The 26836-nt window shown below is 40.7% G+C and overlaps 1 protein-coding gene across 1 annotated transcript; it reads right to left on the bottom strand.

Moving 5' to 3' along the window:
* Positions 1 to 1650: 1650 nt before the first annotated feature.
* atxn7 (ataxin 7) lies at positions 1651 to 26441 on the bottom strand. Its single transcript, XM_022744969.1, has 13 exons — positions 26276 to 26441; positions 23268 to 23364; positions 19407 to 19619; positions 19143 to 19211; positions 12994 to 13098; positions 7944 to 8238; positions 5880 to 6208; positions 5616 to 5698; positions 4694 to 4974; positions 4318 to 4507; positions 4066 to 4187; positions 2714 to 3866; positions 1651 to 1879 (listed from the first exon to the last, which is right to left on the bottom strand). Exons 3-13 carry the CDS (start codon positions 19609 to 19611, stop codon positions 1862 to 1864), a joined length of 2850 nt encoding a protein of 949 aa, XP_022600690.1. The 5' UTR covers positions 19612 to 19619; positions 23268 to 23364; positions 26276 to 26441; the 3' UTR covers positions 1651 to 1861.
* Between the last annotated feature and the right edge of the window lie 395 nt (positions 26442 to 26836).

The raw sequence follows: 26836 nt of genomic DNA on the forward strand, positions 1-26836 counted from the left end.
TATGTATTCTCAAATAGGGATACTTCAATACTTGTTTGATACATAGGCTACAAGAAAAAAAGCTAAATTAAGATTCTTTTTAAAAAAATTGTCTCTACTTTTCCACACTATCTGACATCAGTGGATGTTCCATAAATCAACATGTGGTGCCAAAAGTTTAAATATGTCCCGTGAAGCCATCTCCATGAATCTCGCACCATAAAATCCACTCGAGACCACACAAAATAAGCAAACATCCCAACAAAATGGGCAAGTATTGCCTGATTTAAGACTCCGTTTTGACAAAAGGAATAGAGTATTATGCCTGGCTATCTGTTCTACTGTGACAAATCTCTTCTCAGCTCACACAATATAGTGTTACGGCGAGGCATTGAAACTTTTAACATCCAGAGCTTGGGTAGTGGTTACACAAGAGGGACAATCATACCCACAGAAGACAGGTGACGTGCATAAAGCTTGCTCCAGTTAAGTCGTACCATACCTGATTCCCTATGTAGGAAAAATAAAACATTACAATTCACATCTGCCCACAAGCAGCAGTGGATTTTGCACAGCTGTATGGGTAAAAAGTAGGTAAGTTGTGGCAATAACAATATGGTTTGCACAGATTTTCTTCATATCCACCCAGGCAATGCACCATCACCGCTTCATGAGCAAGACAGCCCACCTTTTAGTTAAAAAAAAAAAAAGATAAGAAAAGAAAAAATGTAGTTGGCAAAGCTGATAGCAGCTTTTGGCTAGCTTTGTGGACATGTAAGCAGTGCCTGTGGAGAAAGCAGTTATTTAGTGCTGTTCACAGTTGGGGGTAGGTCTACTGTGGCTATCATTTTGCACAATGAAAAGATTCTGAAAATTAACAGGTGTCCTCAATACCAAGCTATCTCTCTGACAAAAGATTCAATCGAATGGGCACATCAGGCGTCCTTTTCACATTTGAAAGCACAACTGTCTTCATCACGTCTACAAAGACTCTTTGTAGTTCAGTGTAAAAAGCTCATAAGAAATCATAAAAAGGTAACACTTGCATAATTATTCTGGGTAATAAAAGAATTGACCAGATCGTCCTTATGGGCTTGTCTCAGGCTACTGCGTGTAACCAAAGGTTACTCAACGTGTCGCCAGAGAGTCAGACTAATGTAAAAGTGAAACACCAAGGTGATTGTGTGTTGTTTAAGGTGTTGCAAGTAACAGTTTGCTGCTCCTCCTGCTCTCCTTCCAAGGCTTCTGAGATCAGGCGCTGGGGGTGTATTTAAGTTGGAAATTCCAGTAGTCCAGCAGAATCTGACATGAGAAAAATACTCTTACACACACGCACATTCACACAGTCATTCTTTAACAAACACGGAAGAGATCGGCTTGTTGTCTCCCCAGGTGCTCAGCATCATGACGACTTGTTGCGGCAGCCCTTAACCTGAACCCAATGAGCTTTGAACCCCAGCTCATGGCTGCTGCTATTGTTTCTCCTACTACCAACTAGGCAGGAAGACCTCTCAGAATACTGGGACAACACTTGTGTGGGGTGGGGATGGGGGTCCCTTGGCTCGCTCATTAGACCCTTGGTGCTCCACACTGTTATGCCCATACAGTACCACCGCACCCCTTGCCCCACTCCCACATCCACACCCACACACCCACACACACACACACGCACGCACGCACACATGGCTTTGGGAGAATTAGTAAGGACCACATTGACTTCACTGGGCAGTCCAGATCATCTCCACCCTGAGGATTGTGGGAAGCTGAGAGTAATGTGGGTTTGACTTTAAAAGGCCTCGTGCAGTCCAGAGCAGTATGCGGACTGCTCCGGACTATTCCCCATCCGCCTGCCGGTTCCATACACTGAAGCCGGACACCGCTGTCAGGGACGAGCCTTTGGCTGGGGAAGAGAAAGAAAAAAACACTTAAAATGCTTTCAGTCAGTAAAAGTAACACATTCTAGGCAAGCACAAAGGGTCGCAATACTCCCATTCATCACTTCGTACTTCAGTGTCTGACAAGTTATTCAGGTGGAAAAACCTCAACCTGAGCCCAAAATGTGTTTTGTTTGGTAGCAGGCTCGATTGCTTTAGGTGAACATGTGAAACTCTACCAGTGTAAAACTTCTCAGGCCTATCAGTATCTTTAATAAATTTAATTGACAAGTTGAATCCTGGGAAAAGCTGCGATCTCATATGAGTTTCACCTATTGTATCCTCTTGTAACTACACTGGACTGCCAAAATAATAGTTAATGAAAATGTTTCACTGACAAACACGGCTGCAAATATGAGTCTTAAGGGTACAAGCCAATTAGCAGTTTTTGTTAATTCTGTACATGCAAACAATACAAATTGGTCAATGTCAACTAACAGCCACCTCTTTATAAGGTAATGTTCCTCTTGATATGACTTTACAATGACGCACTCGTTTATTTAATTACAACAGTACGTTAGGTAGAAGACTAACAAAGTATTAGACACCGTATAATTCAATAGTTTCTGATTTTTGAGAAGTCATCACCTGCGCCTATGATTGACCACGAATATCTGTACAAAATTATACAATTACACAGCAATCGATCTGATATTTGTTGAGATATTTCAGTCTATAGCAAAGACAGATGAACAGACAGACAGACTGAGATTGCCATCCCTACAGTCATGCACATATTTATCTCTCATGGAAAGATGTTATTAAAACCCATCCAGACTGCTACAGAATTCAAAACTCACCTGATGTAAATGGGAGTTGTTGGGCAGCCCTGGCGTCCCTGGAATGCTCCGCCCATGCTTCCCATGGATGTTGTTAATGGCAGGTGACTTGGCCACTTTGGGTCTACCTGTACCGGGTCCCCCTCCTCCGAGCCCTCCTGCCCCACCCCCACTATTAATGCTGCTGGAGACAGGGGAACTTTTGCGCTTCTTGCCCTCCAAACGCCCGTCTGTGGAGTGGTGGCTGAAGCTGGTGTGGTGGTCAGATGAGGATGAGGACTGGTGGTGTACAAAAGGCCCCAGGGAAAGGGTGGAGTCACTGCTGTTCATCACCACACTCATGCGCTTGATGGATTCTGCAGGGCTGCCCGAGGGAGGACCTCGTGCAGGGGGCCCTGAGGAGCCGCCTGCTGAACCTCCAGAAGACTCGGCCTTGAGGCTAAGCGAGTTGGTCCGCACAGTGGGGCCACAGTTAAGCCCCACGCTGTGGACTCCGCTGTGGGAGGAGGATAATGATGATGAGGATGCAGAACCTAATGAGCTGTGGTGGTAGGTGCTCCCTGAGCTGCTGACATTTGCACAGTTCTTCTTGAAAGAGGAGGAGGAGGAAGAAGAGTAGTTGGCATTAGAAGAGGAGGATTCAGAGGAGCCATGGGATGAAGAGAGGAGAGAGCTGTTCTTCCTCTTCTTCCCCGAGCTGAAGCTAGTGCTGCTACTGTTACTGTTGGCTCCGCTGCTGCCCCCACCAGTGGAGTTGGGAATGACAGGTGTGGAGGAGCCAGAGGAGATCTCCTTGGGCCTGAAGGACGATGACGACTTGGTAGTGCTGCTGCTGGAGGAGCGGGACTTGAGCGCCCGGCCTGAGGCTAGGGAAGGAGCTGAAGAGGATGAGGACGAGTGGGCTGAAGGCATCTGCGGCAACGAAGACACTTGTCGGGCCTGCGTGGTGCCGTAGGCCGGGTGCTCAGCCCCACCCTGTGGGGAGCTGCGGGCATTTAAGGTGGTCCCATAGGAGAGCACTGATTTGCCCTCGTAGGATTGGCTATAAGGAGTCTGGGGCAAGGTGGCAGGGGGGCCCAGGAAGCCTGAGGAGGGAGTGCTACCATGGGAGTTTGTGCTTGTCCTATGGGTAGGTGCAACGGAGGAGGAGTTCTCCAAGGCCAAGGGGATTTTCCTGCAACAAGGACAATATCATTCATTAGCTCTGACTGTTAACAAGTCAATAAATCTCACCTTAAGAAGTAAGACGGGTAATTATCATCTCCGTCTGTGTAAACATCATGTCACGCTACTTAATACAATTTTTTTTAGATTATTTTATGCATCAACCTCTTGCAGTATTAACATGAAGAATCTGAGCTGGACAGACTTACTTCCACATCTGAGAGTTAACGTGCTTGTCCATCATTGTGGTTAGGGCACATCGCACTCTGTCCCATCTTCGGTCAAAGGAGTAACAGCCTCTCCCAAACAGTCGACTTCCAAAGGTACAGTACTGGGAAAAGAAAGGGGTACAGATAATACAAAAAAATAAAAAAATCATCAAACCTTCATAGTTTAACTACTGTATCAAAATGAAATTGTCTATGGCTTATCACAGATCAGTGATGCTAGAGAAAACTTACAGCTGCCGGTCGAGGGTGATAACCTGAATAGTGACAGTCCAGTTTGTCAGCGTTGTCCTCCCGCTCCTCGTTCTCTCCCTCATCGCTGGAGGGTCGGGAAAACCCATCGGGGGTAGTTTGGGGATGGTGTGGTGACTCATGGACTACTGCAGGGTCTCCGGGGGTACCACCTCCGTGACTGCTGTTTAGTCTGATAGACAGATAATGTAGCTGTTTCATTTTCACCTTAATCATAAAAACAGTTTTGAGAACCACTGGTCCTCAATTGTCAGTCATCTGCTAAAATGTGCCACATGCTAAACTGCAATCGTGTTTGTCTGGTCTCACAACACATAATACAAGCCTACACGGTGAATGTGTCCGACGCAGCACTTACCGTGGAAGACCAGGGCTGTGAAATTTGGGCTTGCCGAGTGGCGAAGGCTTAGTGGCTTCTGGGGCGGGGCCGTTGCCATGAGCCACCTGGTGGGGGTCATGGGCAGCGGCGAGGTGGGAGGAGGGGTGTGGGTCCCTGAGAGGGGGGTTTTGCTGGGAATGGGGTTGGTGGAGTTCTCTCTCCCTCTCCCGCTCCCTTGTTCTGTTCTTGTGCTCTGCCAGCAGTGTGTCAAACCGCTTCCTCCGCCCTGGCACCGCCCTCCGCTGGCTTAAGGAATGTGTCTGGTGTGACATTGAAAAGGTCAAAGGTCAGAACTGTTGTTTGGGTTGTGAAACTGCTAAGGTTAGACTAATGATGGCTTCTGTTTTTTATCCAGATTTGTACATGTAAGATATATCTCTCACAGGTTTTGTGGATGTGTGATACATGTGTAACTTTGCTGAAAATAATCACAACCATCCTTTAAAAAAATTCAAGAATAAGTCTGATATGTCCATCATTGTCCAAAAACTTAAAAACACATCAACAAGCAACCATCACATTGCAACATGTTCCTTTATTACATTTGTAGGCTTTATAGGGGTATGTCATGATCCAGTCAGTACCACACCACAGACATTGACATGTCCTAGAAACACTGGTGCTCAACTGTCAGTCAGCTGCTGTCGTGGGAAATGCCCACCCAGAAGCTTGATGCTTAAACGCTGCTTCAGCTAGTGTGTCCAAAAACTGTTCTATTATCTTTTGAAAAATGTGAAAATATTCACAGTAGCTGCAGTGTCACTACTGTTATATCGTTCTTTACACAAATAGTGAAGAAATTCACATTCGAGTTCATTTTTAAGGATTTGGTCCTTTGATAGGATTTGTTGAAGAAAACTGCAGAACATTGCCCTAAAAAGAAAATACAGAGACTGGTTACCTTGCATGTTAGAGATCTTGTGCATGGTTTCCGAGCTGTCATATCCACAACGCCACAGTGGATATCCGGATTGAACTCACGTTCTGAAGGCAAAGCAGAAGAGTGAGGGAGAACTGTTACTTACATATACTGTGTCAAATCAGTGGTTTGTGTTATACTGTGCTTTAAGAATATATATGCCATAATCTTAACAGAATTTATACTAACTGTTAACAGTATAAAACAGCAAGTGTTTTTTTGTTTGTTTTTTTTTATCCAGCACACCTGTTACTTTCTTGCTGAGGTGGCGTCTGCTACTGGCACTGCTGCTGCTGTCCTGCTTCTTGTCCGAGAGGACTGAGAGGTGGCCCTTGCCATTGGGAATCTGACCAGGGGCCAGTAATGGAGGCTTTGGTATGGAGGGACAGTTAAGGCCTGGTTTAAGGGCTGATGAGGAGGAGGTGGTGATGGTGGTAGTGTTGGAGCTCACAGTGGTGCTAGAGGAGGATGTGGAGGAGGATGAGGTGGTGTTGGGGGCAGATGGGGCCTGCACCAGCTTAGTTGACGAGTCCACCCTCAGGTGCATCTTCTCCACCTTGACAGCCGGGGTGAGGCTGAAAGAGAAGGTTACAGAGATGAAGAGGGCAGCAAGGAGGAAGCTGAGAGTTAGAAACACTGAGCCAGTGAGAAACGCATGGTAAGAGACAGATGTACATGTATGAATGGAGCTGGGTGGACAAAACATGAAACTAATATGATCCATCATTTATCAAAACAAAACAAAGAAAAAAAAACGTGTTCAAATGTATTCATTTCCTCTGACAGATCCTGTATGAAATATAGATTTAATAACAAGTAAATGACACTATATAGGCCTTTTTCTTGTCATAGCAGAAAAAGCACCAGTGGAATTAATAACATTAACAATTACTCAGTAAAAAGAGAATCTAAACCTAGATAAAACTGTATAAGGTGGTGTGAACATGAGCTTTAAGAGTTTTTTTAAAACATAAAAAATTTAAAACATATCTTTGCAAATGCATAGTCATATTTAAATCTGTCTTCTCCCAACATGTATCAGAATTATAACATTGTAATGATTATCCAATTTTGTTCATTACACCATTGATTAGTTACTGACCAATCAATATAAACACATTTATAGATCAGAAAAGCTCATCACAGGGATGCACAAAATGGATAAAACATTCACTCACAGAAGTTGTAATTCTATATCAGGATATTGTAATAGTGTTCATTTTATGAAAATTTAATTTATAAACTTTAAACGCTAAATACAATTCTATTGTCTTGGCTATGTTTAATTGTAATATTTCTAATGAATAGTGTGTTTTAAACTGTGTGTTATATAAATTAAACTACAGGCCTGTATTAGAGGTCTGCACAAGATATCATGGGACCAAGGATGATCACAAAGTGTTTCTACAAAATAGAATCAGGTAAAACAATCCAGTTGTGTGTCATTGTGGTCCTCCCAGAGTTGACTAATAAGTTTAGCCTCATAATAATAATTGCCCAATGACAGCTCTGTATTGTAGCTGCCTGAGCTTCACAGCTGGGGATCTCGGTTTAAGGCTTTTAAAGATTATAATCATAAATATGTGATTAAATAAGTGACTGTATATAAAGATGGACAAAGCGCCTCCACTTCCTCCCACTGTACAAAAATGAAGCCAAAGTATTCCAGATACGAGTGCTGCCATCTTGTGCTGGTGACATGTTGAGTCTGAGTCACAGTAGTGAGTGGAACCGCGGTATCAAAGCCCTACCCTTACACCCACCTGACTCAATCGGGACTCAATCCCAGCTGTCAATCATGACGTTACACTCCCGTTTTAAAACAGAAACAGAAACCATCTTTTGGAAAAAATGATTTGACGCGTACTTTGAGACGTTTTGGATGAACTTTTAGGGAGCTGCCATGTTATCTCTCTTTATTTACAGTCATTGGCTTAAATGTTTAACAGAGAAATTGCAAAAACTGTGTTCACCAACCGAGTCATTTACATTCAACAAAACAGCTGAGCTACCGAACTGGAATGGACGTGAGGCAATCTGCCAGCAAGTTTTATATAAGTCATTATAGCTGATGAAATCACCAGTCACCGGCTTAAACTCTCACTTGTTACGGCTCGTTGAGACGCGGTTAAATTGTGTAAGTTAAAATTAAAATTGCAGCTCCTGCAATTTAAATAAGCACTGCACAATTTCACATTGCAATTTCAACATAAAAACAATTCATCATTCAGTCGTAGTCTTGGTATGCATCATTATTTTGTGCGATCCTAGCAACACACTATACTGCAAATATTACACAGTGAAACTTACTGTGTCTTGTCCGGTTGGAGCATCCTGAAGGGTGGAAAGGGGGGTCTTCGCTGAATGCCTGGCAGCTTCTCTTTGGCTGGTTTGAGTAGTTTGGGATTGGAGGACGAGGAGGAAGTTGAGGAGGATAAGTTGGATCCAGCAGTGGAAGGTCTGCTTAGGATGCCTCCGGTCGCCATTCCAGCTACAGACCCTGAGCCCAGCCCAGTTCCAAGCCCACTGCTGCTGCTCCGGTTCCTGCCTGGCACAGGGAAGGGCGAGGTGGAGGCTGGCTTGCTGGCTGAACTGTGTCTTCTCTCTGCAGCAAGAGTATAAACCAAGCTTGCATTAAATCATAAATGTTAACAAAATTAGGTGTCACAAAGCTTTGATCAAACACTATAACGGACTAGTCTATATGGGTAAATGTGGCAGTAATTGTGTCATGAGTCCGGAGAAAAGGGAACATGGGAACACATGGGAACATAGAAATATTCCCTGACAGTACTGAGCAGTACCTCGACAACAAATAAGCAGCATTTGTGATTCATGCCAACTCAGCCTGAAATAGAACCAGCCAACAGGTCAAGAGCTTTATTTCCTGCCTGAGCTTCTTAAAACAGTTGCTGTGCAAACTGATAAAAGGCAGTATGACAGCAAAAAGGTTTGGGACGACACTGAGTTGTAGATAGAAAGACTAAAATAGAGGAGTGAAAAAAATGCACATCACTAAGTGCTTGCCTGGAAAACTAAATAAGAAGTAATAAAGTAATAGTAATAAAAAAGGTTTAAAAAAAATGTATGTACGCCATGGTTTACCAAAATGAGTAAACATGGATCTCTAATATGTGCACCCATAATAATCACAAAAGCTTTTCGGTTTTCATAAGAGGCTCTCATCACTTGCTATTCTTAGTAACAGCAATGAAATGGCACGCTAAAAATAATTTTATTGACATTTCGACTACTGTTCCACAACAAAGATTCATTTTATCACAACACAGACTAATTTCATAGTAGAGAGTTCATTAGCTGCCAAAACAGAAACTAGCAAAAGAAAAAGCACAACAGCAGCTTCATGAAGGCATTTCTTTAAATTCAGAGGTTTCTGCAACTTGAATCTTGGCCATGCAACAGCTCCTTTACAGATATACTGAGCCTCTGAGGTCACAGAGGGGTCACACAGACACTTCTTCTGTTCTGACCATAAGTGGGGAGAGAGAGCGACACATACATGACAGAGAGAGAGGTGTCTGCTGATTAGTTAAGGAGAAATAGGCTCCCGAAGATTAGCCTGACCCTCTCGTCAACATTTTTGTTGCACGAGCAAAACAGCAAAGAATATTTTGAGAATGTAAAAGGATACAGCTTCGGGAGCACTACCAGATTTTGATAGAATGTGTCGGCAGCTAGTTCCCATGGCAAGGCGTGGGCCTAGTTAGCTAACCGTTTACTCAGCTAACTCCATGGTGTAGCTGGGAAGTGGGCTGTCAGCCAAAGCTCAGTCTCAGCAGGTGACCAGCAAACAAGCTTGTTGCTGCAGAAACAGTGGAGGGGATACTAATACACACGCACACACAGAGCTGCCACTCCCTGATCTCCCTCAGCCACAAACGCAAACAATAACACACACCTTCAAACTGTTCCACCTTCTTCCAATTTCCCTTTTTAGGAAGGAAAAAAAAAAAAAACTTTTAAGAGTGCCCCCCTCTCACCTAGGGGCCTCTCTCTACACACCCATTCAAGAAGCATTCCATTTATCTTCCCTCCCACTTCTTAGCAGCCGATTAACCCAAAGACCTTTCTTTTGCTCCTTCCCTCCATCCCTCTCTCACTGTCTTGTCCTGTCTTGGTCACAGTCAACAGCACGCCCTGCACACAAACTCACACCAGGAAACCCCAGCGTGACACGCAGTGCTCTGTTGACAAAGCGCTAGTAGTGAGAAAGACGAGCAAACACCAGCAGCAGTGGAATAGAATGAGAGTCAAGAAAACTATGGGGTGGGGGGTAAAACAACAGACCTAGGGACTAGGAGGAGCATTAATATCCTCTTTCAGAAAGACAAACTACTGGCACGGTGCTAAGGGGAATCCCTGGCTGGGGAAGTGAGAGAACAACATAAATGTAGTGTGTGTTGGTAGTGTGTGACGGCCTCCACAGGCACCATGTTCAAACCGTAGCACAGCCTAGCTTATGTAAACTACCCATATATAACAGTAATAACCTTGTTCTTGTTGCAAAAACAATAACTACACCAATCTCAAATTGCTTGATTCAAAAATGTATGTTTGTACGTGTGTGAGCAGAGCTGTGAGGAGACAAGTCTTTGTTCGACAAGTTCATAAATGTATGCATAAAACGGCAGCCGAGCTTACAGCTTCCCATTCTGCGGTGAGTGTCACCCCTGCTGGGATCAGCGTCAGCCGAGAAGCACAAACACCTAACAGGAGACAGATGGGCTCAAAGAAGCACGCTAAAATCATATTGAGACCATCTCGACAGTGCTGAGATCAGTGCCTTTGCCCCATGTTAACACAACATGGGGTCTTCCCATAATGACATCAGAGAGAAGAAGACGGGAGGAAAATCACAGCAAGAAGCACTGCTAATCTGTACGGCCATGTATAGTAGCATAGCCACAGAATTTAACTTAGATTTAGACTGCTCTGGTGTGGAGCCGCAACGATTATTCGATCAACAGAAAATACAGAAATCAACAACTATTTTTAGGCACAATCGATTAGTCATTTAAAATATTTATCAAATGTGAGGATTTGCTGCTTTTCTCTGTTTTATATCACTGTACAATGGAAAATTTTTGGGTGTTGAACTATTGGCCAGGCAGAATAAGATATTTGAAGACATCATATTAGGTATTCCTTTTTTATGTAAATGATGTAAATACTGTAGAATTCCAATTACATTACACAAAAATGACACGACATACCTCAAATTACAAAATCAGTGACATCAGTTTCCCACTCATTCGAAATTATACTCTGAAATGTGTGTGTGTGTGTGTATATATATATATATATATATATATATTGTACAGTAAGAGAGAGAGACAGAGAGAGAGAGAGAGAGAGAGAAAGAGAGAGAGAAATGGGGAGGGGGGATGATTTGCAGCCTGGGGGAATTTCTGTAACACCAAAATGTTTAATTTATAATGGTAAATGGTATAAAATTACATCTCCTGCGATTTGGACATTGCACTTGGCAATATTGTGATTTTGATGAATTGTTCAGCCCTAAATCAAAGTCACTTACATTTACAAAAGATATTAATTTTGAGCCCTTAAAACTATAACTTGTGGAAGTTGTGCCAGTTGTGATGCCACATTGATTTCCTGTTTACATAGTTCATTAGACAGAGCTACAGATTTACCCTTCACTGAAGTCTTGCTCACTTGCTCAGATATTTAAGTTTTAGTGGCAGAACCTGATTTAGTCTGAATCTGGCTGGTCGCTACTAACAGCTTAGGAAAGACATTACACACAAACTTAGTGAAGGATTTATGAATTGCTGGAGCAACGAAATCTTGGACGAGGCTGATATTGGTGGATACTTTGAGCTTAGAAATTGGTTTTCGGAGAGAAAAAACTGGACCGGTGCATCCCTAATAATTAATAAGTATTAATATTACAGAAGCAGAAGCAGCAGATGTCTATAAACAGCTTGAAATCACTGTCAAATCACAATTCCTTTGGGGTTCTTGTACTGCACGGATCATATATTGCTGTCTGCATCAACAATACCACCAAGTTCAAGATGTACACACCGCCTGGTATGATGTTGTCAGTATTGTTTTACTTTACAGGCACTGTAATGCCTTCCAGTCTGCTGTCCAGTCTGTCTACTTCTCATTTAAAATCCCCAGGCAGGTATGAAAACTCAGCTGGATGCTGTATTACATAATTAATAGCATGGTCCAGACAGGCTTGTGTCAGTCTATATTGTTCAACAGTGTGTAAGGAGTCCTCTCTTTGACTGTTGTTGACTCAGTAGCAAGGACAGTTCCACTAGGAGCCATGTGTTGTTATACCTCCCTCTTGTGGCTGACCTTGACAACTGTAATTGCTGTCTAATTTCATGGAGAATGTGGGCCACTGAAAAAAATTCTGTTACTACAACTCAATCCACATTTAAGACAAAAAAAGACCCAAGTGATAAGAAGAAAATGCTATCAGAGATTTCTGATTCAGATGCTGAAAGTGTAGGGACAAAAACTAAAACTAATCATCAGATTTCAGTCATAACAAGGTCACATGAACCGACTAACAATTCCTGTCCTCTTAAACTCACCTGACAAACAGACTAATACAAACTCTTACTTAAAACAAATAGCCCTACATGACAGGACACAGTAGCTGTCACTAACATGCAGGCAAGTTTAATAAGATCCACAGTCATGCAGTCACTATATTCACAGATCTATAATTCACCCATTTATTTAAGCACAAATCAAAGATCCAGCTTAACTATCTAAGCAGTGGAAATCCATGCACTGAAACACGCACACATACACATCCCTAAAGTAACAGAACCAGAAATCTGATCTTAGCTGTATGTGTTAAAACAGTACATTACTGGGAAGACTGAGAGAGCCACATCAAATATTAACAGGGGAATTGTAAACACACACACACACACACACACACACACACACACACACACACACACACACACACACACACACACACACACACACACGAGACAGTGAGTGAGATAAATAAATAAATCAAAGTCTGTGGCGCCCCCTCTCACGTTACTGTGTGGAGAAGGAAAAATGGCAAGGAAATACAAAGGCAGAGGAAAAAGTAATAACACAGTGTGTTAATGTATGAAATATCACCACCACCCTTGAAGTGTATGGCATGAATATAGGGTTCCTACAGATGTAAACTACCTTGTGACTTCCTTCTTCACTCTTATTGTCCATATATATGCTTCTCCTTGTAATGGGCAATCTATAATTTCAAAAACTATTAAACATAAGCCTGCATGAAATTCTAACTGCACATATATAGTACATACATGCATATATGTGCGTGCATGTGCATGAAGCTTACCGTAGTGTGCTTGGAAGGCTTGGGGCTTGACTACTTGACCGCAGTGGCTGCACATCACCAGGTAGAAGTCGTCCTGTGCGGGACACTGACCAAATATGGGCATGTCTGTACACAGGGGAAGATTAAAGCAGACAGGGCACAAGTCAAGGAGAGGCAAACAAAAAAGACATATGTTCACCTGGTGCCCCAGTTGGCAGTTCCATCTACACTGAGACATCTATTATTTGTTGTCATAACACTGTAACAGATCAAGAGAAGGTAATTCTAGTGTGATGGCATACTCTTTTTTGTGTAACACCCACAAGGGAAAATTGGTTATGTCCTGGGTAAAATTCAGACATTATAGTGTTGTACAACACATGCCCCATAAACATCTTATCCATATTAAGAATATTAATAAAGTGAAGAGTTCACTCAAGGAAACCTGCCAAGCATAGACTGCACATGCAAATACAGATCACTCCCAAGTATTCATCCCCATTCATCACAGAGAACATGTCCTAGTGATAAGAACCAGGAAAAAGGCTGAGCCAGCAACCCAAAGGTTAGCTGTTAAGGAATTCATGTCTCTCCCAGATATAAACAAACGCAGCACTTATAAAATGTACATAGCATAGAATGTGGATGATCTGTGTCTTTAAATACATTAAGAGTTGTCATTGAGATATGAAGTTCATTACAGAGGATGTTTTCACCCTCATGTTTTTTGTATTACTTTTCTACTGGGTCTGTGACATGGAATCCCCGATAACAGTAATGTCTTGGATCTAAACATGATAATGAGCAGATTTACAGTAGTTCTGAACTTTTAATTTACCTTTGCTATACCACATCAGTGATACAGTGAACCTCTATCAATCTCAACATCTGAAGGTAACAGACCTTTATTTGAGGCAGGCTTGTATTAGAGGCAGGCCTGTATTTCTAATTCCCTGTGTTTGATATTTATAATTGGTCATAGCAGTATTTTTAGTATACGAAGCCTCGTTTTGATCCACTCCTGTTAAAGTTATTACATTATGTGTTAATACAAATTCAACACTTCCTGTAACCATTTCAGATTAAAAGCCCTCTAGCATTTCATTGGAGAGGAACCCTGTAGTTCTTAACAGGGCTTTTATTGCTGTGCTGACATGTTGCAGTAAATGTATTGTCTCATTTCCAGCTGCTGGTGTTTCTTTTGTTTAATGTTATTCAGATCTGCTAGTTTCTTTAGCTTAGCAGTTAGCATGCCCTCTCACTCCCACTCTCCTGCTCTCTCTTGCTCAGTGTGTCTTATGTTTAGTTATTCCTCAGCCTCCATTAGTGATAAGGATATATGTAATACATGCGGTTTATTTGCCGTAATTATGGCGACGCTCAGTGAATTGGAAGTACAACTCCGCTTCCCTGCAGCTCCTGAGTAGCCAGCGCGGCTGAATGACTGCCCGAATGCCTGTAACAAAAGGCGTAGCCTTAAGCCCACGGTTCACAACCATACATTGTCCAGCCATGAACTAAGTTTATACCTAGTCTTGTTTTTAGCTAGATTAGCAAAGTGCCTCATTGGTCTAACAATCTCCTGATCCTTCCTCGCTCCTGATTGCTCTATTGTGAGCCTAGCCACACGCCTGAGCAAGGCATGCATAGTCAGTCTATGCATTCTGTTGTCGGTTTTGAATGACAGCCCCCTCATTTGCATAATGAAGCAGAAATGCATAAAGAAATGTAAAAGAAAATACAGAAATAAATAAGTTTGGGATAAAAAATAGAAGGGGGAAAATGCAAAGGGGAAATAAATGGATAAATAAGTAAAAAAATTAATAAAAAGAAATTTAATGGAGAAAGTAAATAGATAGAGGAATAAATTCAAAAGTAAATGAATACAAGCAAAATTAAAACAGGAATATCAGCTGATGTCACATTTTATTATTTAATTAATGCTTGTATTTATTCTTAATATTATTTGATGCATTTAATGGCACATTAATTTATTTATTGAGTCATTTATCTATTTACTTTTGATTTAGGCAGTTTCAGTCCTCCATAATAGCGAGCATAAATGCCAATGTACACGAATGGCATGTGTGCAGCTTTAGAATCTCTATCCACCCAATCGTGTGAACCAAGCCTCATGCTTCTCAAGCCACTCCATGGCAAATCAGAGGGAAGCGCTGCTCCTCACCAGAATGTGATCAATATTTACCCAGGCGCACAGAACCAGAAACCACCTAATTAAGGAGGCTAATTAAGAGATTGCCTGGGGCATTATGATGAGATGAGCAGAGGAGAGGATACAAGAGGAGAGAAGTGGAGCCCCTCTCCAATACATACTCCGCCAGGGCCGTCAAGGGTTCTCCAAACATCACTAGCTGAATCTGGAAGGGACGAGGGCCATTAGGCAAAGACCATATAAAAGGGTCTACCTGGCGGGTTCCCTCTCAGGGAGGTCAGTGGTGGTCTTGTGTGGAAGGACTGACAAGGCTGATGCTACTTGATAAGCGTCAATTGTCTGAAGCCACTCTGCTAAGTGTCTCCTTCAACGGCAGTGCAGTGAAAAGACGTATTTTCACAGTGGCTGGGGTCTGCCACAGAGAAAAGGCAAATGTCTTCACTTAATGGACAAAGGCATGTAAATTATATAGAGCTTGAGTAGAAAAGCACTCCGCTGATGTGCACAAGCAAGGGTCTGACTGCTCTGCAAAGAAAACAAGTGCTGAGATGTGGTGTGGAGGGTAGTATTCACTGGTTGCCAGTTGCAGAAGCATAAGCCATTAAAGCAAGAGTTGGAAGCAGGCCTGAAAGCTCTGGGCAACTTCTTTTCTGTTCTACATGTCTTTTTTCATTTCATTCTCTATGTAAGCCATTCTCCTGTAACACTAACACACTGAAATTATAACGAAAGAGCTGTTGCTAAATCAATAACTTCCCATGTATTCTCCATTAACACTCTACCTTCTCTCAGAATCTTAAAGAAACAGGAAAGAGTTGCAGAGTCCAACAGGCCAACCACATTTCCTCATTGAATCAATTGCAAGGTCAAACAACAATCATTCCCAAACTGCTGCTGTTGTTCACTTGGAGCGTTCTCGAAACGCGTTGCTCAACTATAAAAGCAGTCTGGTTAGATCGCCTCGCCACTCTGCATTCTACGCACTGGCACTGACTGAACTGTACCACTAAAATGGCCTGCCTTGAAAAGTAGTCTAACGCTACTGTGTCTATTCTTAATCTCCATTTTCTTCTTGTACAAGTAGGAGATGAAAAGGATAGAGAGAGAAAGGAAGTCACCGTGGAGGAGAAAGAAGAGACAGAACAATGGTGCAGAGCCAAGAAACGAGCACAACGGAGAAAAAACACAGAACAGAGAAGCAGGCCGAGGCCTTAGCGAGACAAAGAGGGAGTGAGCGGAGGACCTGCGCTCGAGGAGGAGAAAGAGAGCATGTGAGCACGAGACAGAGGAAGAGAACGAGAGTCCAGTTAATTTCGGTATCCTCATCCATGGCAGTGATGAATGATGTAGGTGGAATAGTAGCAGCTCTGGCTGCCTCTGAGCAGCACACACGCTGGCAGAATCTGACCTGTGACACTGTCACCAGCACTACATTTCCAAGCTTCCCTTACTGTAACGGGGCAACTGTAAAATCTATAAAAAGCAAGACAGATGATGAGCAAATTCTGTCATAATTTGCCAATCCTTTTTTTAATGTGTGTGTGTTAATCGTCTGTGTGTGTTAGAATGGTGGTTACACCACAGGAGGAATCTGGTGGTGAGTCATGGTGGAGAGGTGTAGTCATCCACTTGTAATACCCCCACTAGACACACACACACAGAATTACATTCTATGCACACACACTTCTGCCACAGGCAGCATGTGTTGATCAGCCCCATGACAACAACAACAGTCACTGATAGATGTTACTGCATGATAGAGACATGTTTCATGACAGTTGCATGGCAAGTGGCATAACAGCCCTGAATTTTAAATGACAGCTTTGATACACCAATTTCATTCACTTTCAAATAACATTTCTTCAGACATCTCTTATAACAGTCAAAAACTAAAAAATGTATGCAGTCTGATAAATGTCACCCCAAAAGTATGATATGCTAATGGATATTTGCTGCTGAAATTGTGTTGTGGTCTAAGAGCAGCACACTGGCCACATTGTTGACCAATGCAAATGCAACATCAGAAGAGTGCCCTGACAAGTAACTTGCAATTAACCTTTTCCTTTCGAGCAACACGCGGAGAGAGAGAGAGAGTGAGAGAGAGAAAGAAAGCTGTACACACACTGATGACATAGTGTGACACACTGTTCTGCAAGGACATTGTTAGAGAACATGTCATTCCAACACATGCTCCTCCAAATGCGTGTCATAGGTGTTGTACATTAAGAGTCACCTAATTCAGAAACCTGTCAAATTCTGTGACAATTACGCACTCCACAGTGATCACTTTGTTGTTAGCTGCAGACATAATGATGGTTTTGAGTGTCTGAAGATCTTTGTGGTTTTTAGTTAATTGCTGCCATTTTTTTATGGCAAATTATACACACAAATAGAATATCAGAACATGAAAGAACAGAGATTAAGATTACTTTCACTGCATGCTTGTTGTGATCTAAAGCTCAAAGAAAAGGCTGCATCTTAATCTTAATGTCCTAATCGTTGCAATGACTGTCCCATAACAGCAAGGTCACATTTGACGTGCCATGCTGGTGTCTTTGTGTCCTCACAGCAAAGTGATTAAACGTAGCTGTGGATGTGTTGCTAAAATGCATAAAATAAACATAGCATTTTTGTGGGCACACACTTTTAAGACGTGTGCCCAGTTAACTACTTAGAACCATGGATAACATGAGGGAAGCATTGAAACCTTTCTATAAATGAAATACAATCACTATCAGGGTAATAAGAAAGTTGACTCATCATTCATTCATTTGATTTGAGTTGAATGAAGAGGTCATTATCCAACTCGTTCTGTCAACTGGCTCATTCTGATATCAGTCTGCCTGGAAAATGATTGTTGATTCGTAATTAAAATGGATGCCATTTTATTGTTATTAACAGATGTAACTTTTTGGTGTAGCTCGTTCTAAATCCAGGCCTGCCAGTAGAACAAATCAGCTAACGCTAATCGAGGTGTTTCCAAAAATAAAATTCCAGCACAAAGTGCTCTCAAACATCATTGTGTGGCTGAGAAGCCAGGTGATGTGCGCTTCTGAGATTCTGGGTTTTATCACCTTCGTCAGATGAGGTCCTTTCTCTTTATGTCATGACTGAACCTTTCCCTGTTATGGCCTATTACAGATTAAATAAACATGAACGCTGCAGTATGTTTCTGTTTTAGAGGTAAATGCTGAAATAACCTGAGATCATAGATAATTGTAAGAACATAATCACCCTATCACTCTGTTATCAGAGTAGTCTAGTTGATTTTTTTTATCCTCTGTGATAGTTGACTTTCTGAGTTTAGATTTGTCTGACCTGAATAAATTAGATATTTATGTATCATGTTCATTGGTGGGTGAGTACTTTCAAGACATTAAAAAGTCATCTTAACTTCAGTATGTTGTTCAGTTTGCTTACACTACTGATCTATATATATGGTAACAAAAAATTACAGTTACAGTTTTAAAATTACATATTTTGCGTTGAGGCAGCATGTGGAATCGGAGCAGGCCATATTTCAGCTTCATATTATTTTAAAAGAACTATGACTAAGATGGGGCTTGTTTTGAAAAAAAAGCTGTTTTAACAGTGAAATTTGTATAAATCCTAAAAGTTTCTACTGATTAACTTTTAAAACCTTTGCTATCTTACAGTTCTTCAGGCAACCTTGGTGATGTCTTAAGATAAGGAGATACACATGAAATATGGTGGAAGGTTTCACATGTAAAATTGCAGAAATGTGGATGCTGAACAATTAAGTCCATTAGATGTTTTCTCCAAACAGAAAATGACATTTTTATTGCTATGTTTGGGCCTATACTCACCTACAGCGAGTATAAGTTGTTAACCTTTAAGTTATTTTAGGAGCAGATGCAAATGTCAGTTACCGCACGAATAACAGACACATGTGTTTGAATCCATATACTGTGTGTGTATGTGAGCAAACCCGCCGAACCAAAATACACCTTTGGCCCTGGCGGAAAAAAACACTCACCTTCTCTGCACAAACGCATGGCTTCTCGATTTTTCCCGAAGTCTTTGAAACTTTCCTCCGATTCAGCACCTGAAAATGAGGCAATCCGACACACAGACAAATAAATAGTTGCACTTGCTTGCCTGCCTGTGCTGTTGCTACCAGTAGCGTTTCTTCATATTCCACCAAAAACTGCATGCAATCGGCCAAAAAACAGGTCGGGACTGGCAACTGTCGCGCTCTACCTCGCTTCCTCGCGCACATTTGGGACGCTGGGGAACTCACCGTCGTTGCCGTGGAGTTTGGCGGCGTCGACCCAGTTGCTCCAAGGCTGTCCCAGCATTATTTCTGGACTAGGTAAGGATCTCCGCTCCGCAACAGTCGCCATTGCTGTGGAGCCTTCTCCCCGCTGGATCTGCTGCTGCTTCAGCTGCTGCCTGGCCGCTCGGCGCTGCTCCCCCCTGACGTCATCCTCGGCCCTTTCCGACATTCTTTCCGCTACAATGTAACAACACAAGAGTCAGCGTTGGTCGCGCTCGGGATAGGAGGACTTTTTCACTGATTGACACGGGCAAACGCGTGTTGTTTCACCGCACCCGCCCCTCAAAAAACAGTGTGTGGCCACTTGACAAGCAACAAGTACAAAGCTTACACAACATATCACATTTACCTCACATATACCGAATAAATTGGTTGACTGGCAGTTTATCTGAATGTCTCTGGATCCCTGCCTAGTTAGCTTTAACTTTAGTCTCTTACATTGCATTCAATGTAATGTCAATCGTTGTTTATTAAATATGACATAGGTACATATACACACATAAGCTGTGGTTCATTCACTAGTTACACAGCAATGTGTAATATTTAACAGTTTGGAAAAAAAATATGCGTAATACATTAAAATGTTATTATGGTATTATATTATAATAATACAGCATATAGCCTTACATAAACTATAGTACAATTTAACTATGTCAGCTGTCCTTACAAACAGCATCAAGCTTGGATTTTGGAATATCAACAGCTGATTTGTAAAAATTTGCTGTCTCTGTCGCTGTCTTGTTCAATAAATAAAGACTTGATTTTGAGATTTTCCTCAATGTATACATCACAAACTTACTAAACAACTGTGTTGGTGTGATTCATGATTACAGCAACACGCTTATGCATATTATGAATAACACAGATCTTGTGATGATGCAAAAATCTAGCACTTATTTTCCATGCTAAGACAAAGTAAGCATTTAAAATCTAAAACATATCAGCTACAAGAAAACACCACAAAAGGCACATCAAAACTCACATTTTTGCATGATGTTACAATAACGGCTATACAGAAAAAGAATTCTGTCATATATTGAGTCCTAGAAGATACTGTATTTCTTAGGCAGATATTAACCAACTTACTGTAGAATGAACATGAATAGCAAAATGTTATACTGATTTACTCATCAATATGTAGAACCAACTATTAGTGTCAGAGTAGATCTTGACATATTATATGCTTTGTCGATGCATTTTTAGGGTGTTAACATTGATGCGAGTCCTCATACAGAACACAAGTGAACATAAAGATAAGTTGCAATTTAAATAAAAACAGACTAGTTATATAGCTATTGTTACTGTTAAACAGAATGTCTACGAAACAATAATGTAACACTTAATGAGATTTATGACTTATGTGAACAGTTTGAACTGTTGTTCCTAAACTTTTCAAACATGTAAAGACAGTTATTCTCAGCCAGGTTTTCTTTACTTTCACTTTCAAAATGACACGTTTGTGATCTACCCGAATGCTGCAAATATTCAACTTACAAAAACTGGCATGCAAGAAAAAAAGAATTGGAAGAAGAGAACATTTAGTGTAGAGATTGCTGATTGGCAAATTAACAGACTCACGATTTACAAAAAGCATAAGCATTTCTAGTCTTTATCAAGTACTGTCCTTCCTATTTTATATGAATGATGTAGTGTTGATTTTAATCTGAGTCTGATCTCAGTTTATTTGAAATTCTTTCGACACAATCATGTTTGTTTGACAAAAACTCCTCCTAATATGTCAGAAAAGTTGACTGTACTCCCATTTGGCATGTACTCTGAGGAGCCTTGACCAAAAATTATCTCAGCCCTCTGTTGTTAGTTTCAAGTGTACAGTTCAGAAACTTGACTTTGTCTTTAGACCCACACTACATTCTAAAATATAAATTAAGGAGCGAATCCTGAAGAGGTTGCCAGTGACTCATGGTCAATAAAAAGTTATGTTTTTTTTTGTCTTTATTTACTGCATATGTATACACCTTTGTCACAAACTGATCTGTTGTATCAAACTGTATGATAAGTAAAAAAAAACAACTTTGAAAATCTGCATAGGTTCATACTATGAGGATGTTGAGTTTCCAGAATGCCGCCGTAATAATGAAGACTAGCTAATGCAGGAACTGTTAAAATGGTCAAACCGTAGTGTTGTAGACTTAGTGTCTTTGACATCATTCATTTCATTTCTCTCAAGTTGGCTTGAGGCTTGTAATTTAAGACGGACACCCAGGGTAGAACCTGGCCAGAATACTAACTTTACTACTACTTTAATATTTATAAGTATACCTATAGATACAGACAAAACAAGCACAATGCTAGATGATGCTAGAAGCTCTGGCTGTAGTTTGAGGGTGAAAACATGTATGGATTTTTAGCGCCTTGTTATTTTCTTTTGAAAAATACCAGACAAATAAAGTCTGTCTTATGTTCTGCAAAAAATTGGTCAAGACTTAATATTCTACATGGATTTGAAATAGATCTTCTTAATGATATCAATGAAATACACTACAGTGCAACCTATCAAATGATCAATTATCTGGACTAGCACAAATATTTCCCACAATGGCACAAAACATTAACAGTGTTTTGTCCAAGAGACATGCACAACAAATGTTTTTTTTTCACTGAAATGTATAACTTACCCATTTACCAACCACCACAAATTACAAGAACCTGTGAAGAACATTTTTTTCTGGCCTTTTTTTCTATTATCACTTCATCACCTTCACTGATTAACCTTTTAATTTGTGACATATTAATGCCTCAATATAAGTTAATCTACAATCAGCAGCAGTGTGTTTTGTTCTGGGATGAGACCAGAAGTGTCGTAGAAAAAAAGACCCCTGCAGTCTGCGGTTAGGTAGTCTGAAACAAAAGGTCTTATATTTACTGCTTTTCTGAAACTTGTAGTGCCACATATTTGCTGAGGTGGTGGTGTTGTATTGAATTACATTTCACTGAAAGGTGTTTGTACAAAATCTAATAAATCCATCCTATAAAACAAACACCTCACCTTCAATATACACATCCTAATACAGCATTAACACAAAGTATATCCTAAATATGCCACACACTGGTGCTGTAGCCTCAGAAAGCAGCTATATATATATATATATATATATAGTATTTACCTCAAGACTGCTGTACTGGATTACACTGCGTTAGGAAGTTATGGAAGCGATAGGTATAATAGGGTGTAACAAGCTATAACTTCACCCTACACGTTTTCAGGCAATATTGTTATGTTTTATTTTTATGTGTATTTACTGTTTATAAATATTAATAAGGAAAGAAATAAATCAAACTCAACTTAATTTGAAGAGTAAAGAAAGTGGATTTTTTTTCTTTCACTAGATACTTGCTACCATTCCTCGAGCACAGCGGTTTTCCATCACATGGTACCAACACAGCATCCCGCCTCGCACAATGATGATGCAGTAATGACGATTCTCTCTAACCAATCAGTAGTCAGCAGTGTTTTCACATCAACTTTTATTATCGCCTCAGCTCACTTGGAACCTCAGAGGAGGCAATACCAAAAAGAAAAATACCAGGTACTATTTGTAACTTTTGCCAGATGGAAAACCAAAAAAGGCGAGTAGAGTCGAGTTGAGCCGGTACCATGCAGTGGAAAAGGGCTATAAGGGAAATTACAGAGTTGTGCAATAATTGAAAAACAATTGCTATACTGAATTCCACTATGTTTCTAAGTAGGTGACAATTGTAAACATCTGTAAGCACTAAATAACCACTCATGATTATTGTATTATATCGTATTAGATAACACTAATTGTCAATGGAGTGTCATACTGAATAGTTGTGAGATCTTACCTTAACAAAATAAGAAAAAAGGAACTTATTTTTAACTCAATCAGCCGATCCTCATCAGTTTGGGTGATCCCTGGCTGCCACACACACTTGGGGAAGTCTGGAGACACACACAAGCAACACATACACACATCCAAACACACACACACACAGACAAGCATTGAGGGAAGACAAGTCAGTATCAGATTCTTTGTTTTGCTGTTTCTTGATTGCGTTAATCAGTGAATAGGGGATTAGAAGACTATGTCTGGAAGGTAACATTGTCCTCCCTGGGCCTGGTCATGGAGTTCTTCACCACTGTGCAGTAATCCAAGCCATTAAGCACATCCCTAACCACCTCTCCAGCCCCACAGTAATCCCATTTAAAAACTGAAACCATACCCTTTTATCATTTCTTGTCCTAACTGATGCAAAACATACTGTAACATATGCACAGAGGTAGCCAGTGGCTTGACTGAGCAAAACACAAAGCCATACAGTGATAACTGTTGTGTGAGAGTTGCAACAACTTGCTTTAGTTTTGGTTAAGTTTGAATAATACTTCAAAAGTTGTTTGCCAAAAGCTTTTGCTGTAGCCCATTAAAGCCCAGGACCAAATCTTATGAAATGTGAAGTTGCAATTACACAACTTTTCAGAGGGATTTCAATTTGAAGCGAAGGACACAGGACAGCAGCACAGAGACTGAATGGTGGCTGATGGTGTGCCACTAGTGGTGGTGCATATTATGCCTGTCCCCTCAGCATATGTTGATCTCCCTGTGGTATGCCCTGGTGTTCCACCGGCAAATATCATTTCCCAACAGCAGGTGCTGTCATTAAGTTTTTCCTCTGTAAGTCAGTTCTGTTGTTGGGATATGTGTGATGCTTTTGAAATGACACTAAAGTCATTTTTATTTTCAAGACAGATGTCTATGCGTCCCGCAAGAGGAAGAGAGCAGAAATAAGAGAAAAAGACTGTTATAATTTAAGTTTATAGACTATATTTTTGAACCATGACCTTCAGTATTTGTTCAGTGCACCATGATGACTGTCATAATTACATAATTATTATTATTACTACATAATTATTACATAACTAGAAAGAAAAAAGGAAGTTCAAATGTAATTTTTGTATTCAAATAAATTAAATAATTTGGCTTGTTAATGTCTCCTTGTATCCCTTTATTGAGAAAAAAACCCTTATTTGATAAATCTTCATTGCGCCTCTGAAATTCTTTATGTGCCCTTGCAAAAATAAAAAACCTTACTTGGTGGTGGTGGTGGGGGAGTACAACAGTAACATTTATTGCCAAATGAAAACTGCAACGAAAACTGCAACTCTATAGCACTCTACCTTGCCTTAGACTTTGGGCTGGCATCCTTAAAGATGTATAGGTCAATGTAGCTTAAGATCAGTGGGTAATTATGTTTAAAAAAAAAAAAAAAACAGAGCTCTCAACTTTTTCTTTAATTGTTATGAATTGGTTGTAATTATTATATATCCCAATGAAATGTGCATTGACAGATTCCACAAACAGTAAAAATGTCTTTAAAGTAGTTGTGCAGCCTGGTCAAAGTCTACCAGGCAGCACAACTAGTCTACTGTCTAGTCTTTTACACTGGTAAAGCCAGTGTGTCCCAACCCACAAACGTCTGCTCAAAAGTCCTGTTCATTCATAGCTCTCCCTGAATTGAGTATGTAGCCAAAGGATAACCAACACACCTCTGTTATGGCAGACATTTTATGTTGTCAAACACAGGTGTAACTAAAAAAACCATACTGGCTGAATTAACTACTAACAACTATCAAATGTACAGTGCAATCAGTACTGTCTTAAAATTTATCAAACACCCTTTAAGCCAAAATTCAGAACTTTGACTTAAAAGCCATTTGTTGATTAGGTTTTGATCATTTATAGCCACGATAAATGTAACCTATAGAGTGTTTTTAGGATTGCTGTTGAATAGTGGTTATCCCACCATTCCAACTACAAATAAAGACAATGGCTGGGTTCTGCCCTGCATATCCTCTCCATTTACCATGTAGTGGTGGTATGGTTGAAAATAAATGTCACAATATTAATATAAACAGATACGGACACTTTGTCATTATCAATATACATCATGATATGGCAAATGTATGCTAAAATCACTCAATTGAAAATAATCAACTGATGTTCAATGCAATGAACTGTTATCTGCTGGTTGGTGCTCATATCAAACAAAACTCCATACATATAGTTTGCTTGGCAAGAACTTCTAAAGTCCTACTGTTGGTTCTAATGAAAAACCACTTCAAAAGTAATTTGTAAAACAGCATTTAGTGAAACCATAACAGAACATTTATGACAATAATGTCATATTTAATTGTCACCCAGCACTTACAGATTCTGCCTATAACGCTGGCATCAGAGTGGATATACTGCACACAGTGTGTATAGCCTGCTATCTTGCAATATAAACATGTCATTAATAATTAATAATAACAATAATAATAATAATAATTCAGTTTAGCCTCAACTCAGTTGTGATTTGGGCTCTACGAAGACGGTACGTCAAAAGCCACGACTGGCAAGAGATGACATTATGAAATTTGTTCAAAAACTGAGTATTTGTCATTGACAACTAGTAGGCGCACACCTTAACAGGAGAACTCAGTTAGCTAGCTAACAGTCACTAGCAGCGACCAACAGGAGCCAGCAGTTTTATTGGCTACCGTTGATCCCACCTCTGCTGCACACTGACCATACTAACGTACATTAACATTTTTTTCAAGAACAGAAAAGACAATGTTTTCATATTGTAAATGCGATGTGTAAAAAAAGACATGTCTATCAGGACATGTGTCATGAAAGCAGTATGGGTCTGTGACTGGTACAAACGTTACTAGAGACCAGTGGCGGCTACATTAGCCTGCTAGCTGAAGCCTGTAGCCAGCCATGACTAGCGTTAGCGAGGAAGCTGGCAGAAGCCTGACAGCACAGTAGAAGTCATTAGCAGTCGTCACGGACCGACAACAACTTCATTCTTACCAAGGCTCTGGATGCTGTAGACGTAAACGTGACACCAGGCAGATATATATCAGCTGGATGCACTGGGCGAAAGAGACAGAAGACGGTGGGAAAGACCGAGTGCAGTGCTCAGCCGCTGTGGAGGTCTTCACCTGGTGCTTCCATGTCTGTTTACCAGACTGCATTCTGGGACAGAGACGTCACGGCGTCAGTACGCACGCACACTCACGCACACGCTTCTCCATAATCAAAATATTTCTGGATTGTTACCTTCAGTTAAATACAGTGACATAACTTGGACTATTTGTAATGAACACTGTATGACAAACAAGGAGGTGTAACATAAAATAATACATAAAAGGTGGGATTTGAAAGATGACACTGATATGAACTACAAGGGTGATTTTTCATAGACTATTTGACAAATGCATTATTTGACAATAAGATTGATTATCCTCCTACAATTTGAGAGCTGCTCGCAACTGAAAAAAAAAAGAAGAAAACTAACAGTGGAAAGTGGTAAAACAGCTCCAAGAACACCTTAAACAATATACAAACAAATAATAAAAATTTTACATTCAC

This window comes from Seriola dumerili, unplaced genomic scaffold, assembly GCF_002260705.1.
Source record: "Seriola dumerili isolate Sdu_G_001 unplaced genomic scaffold, Sdu_1.0 BDQW01000088.1, whole genome shotgun sequence".
In the NCBI taxonomy this organism is placed as follows: Eukaryota; Metazoa; Chordata; class Actinopteri; order Carangiformes; family Carangidae; genus Seriola; species Seriola dumerili.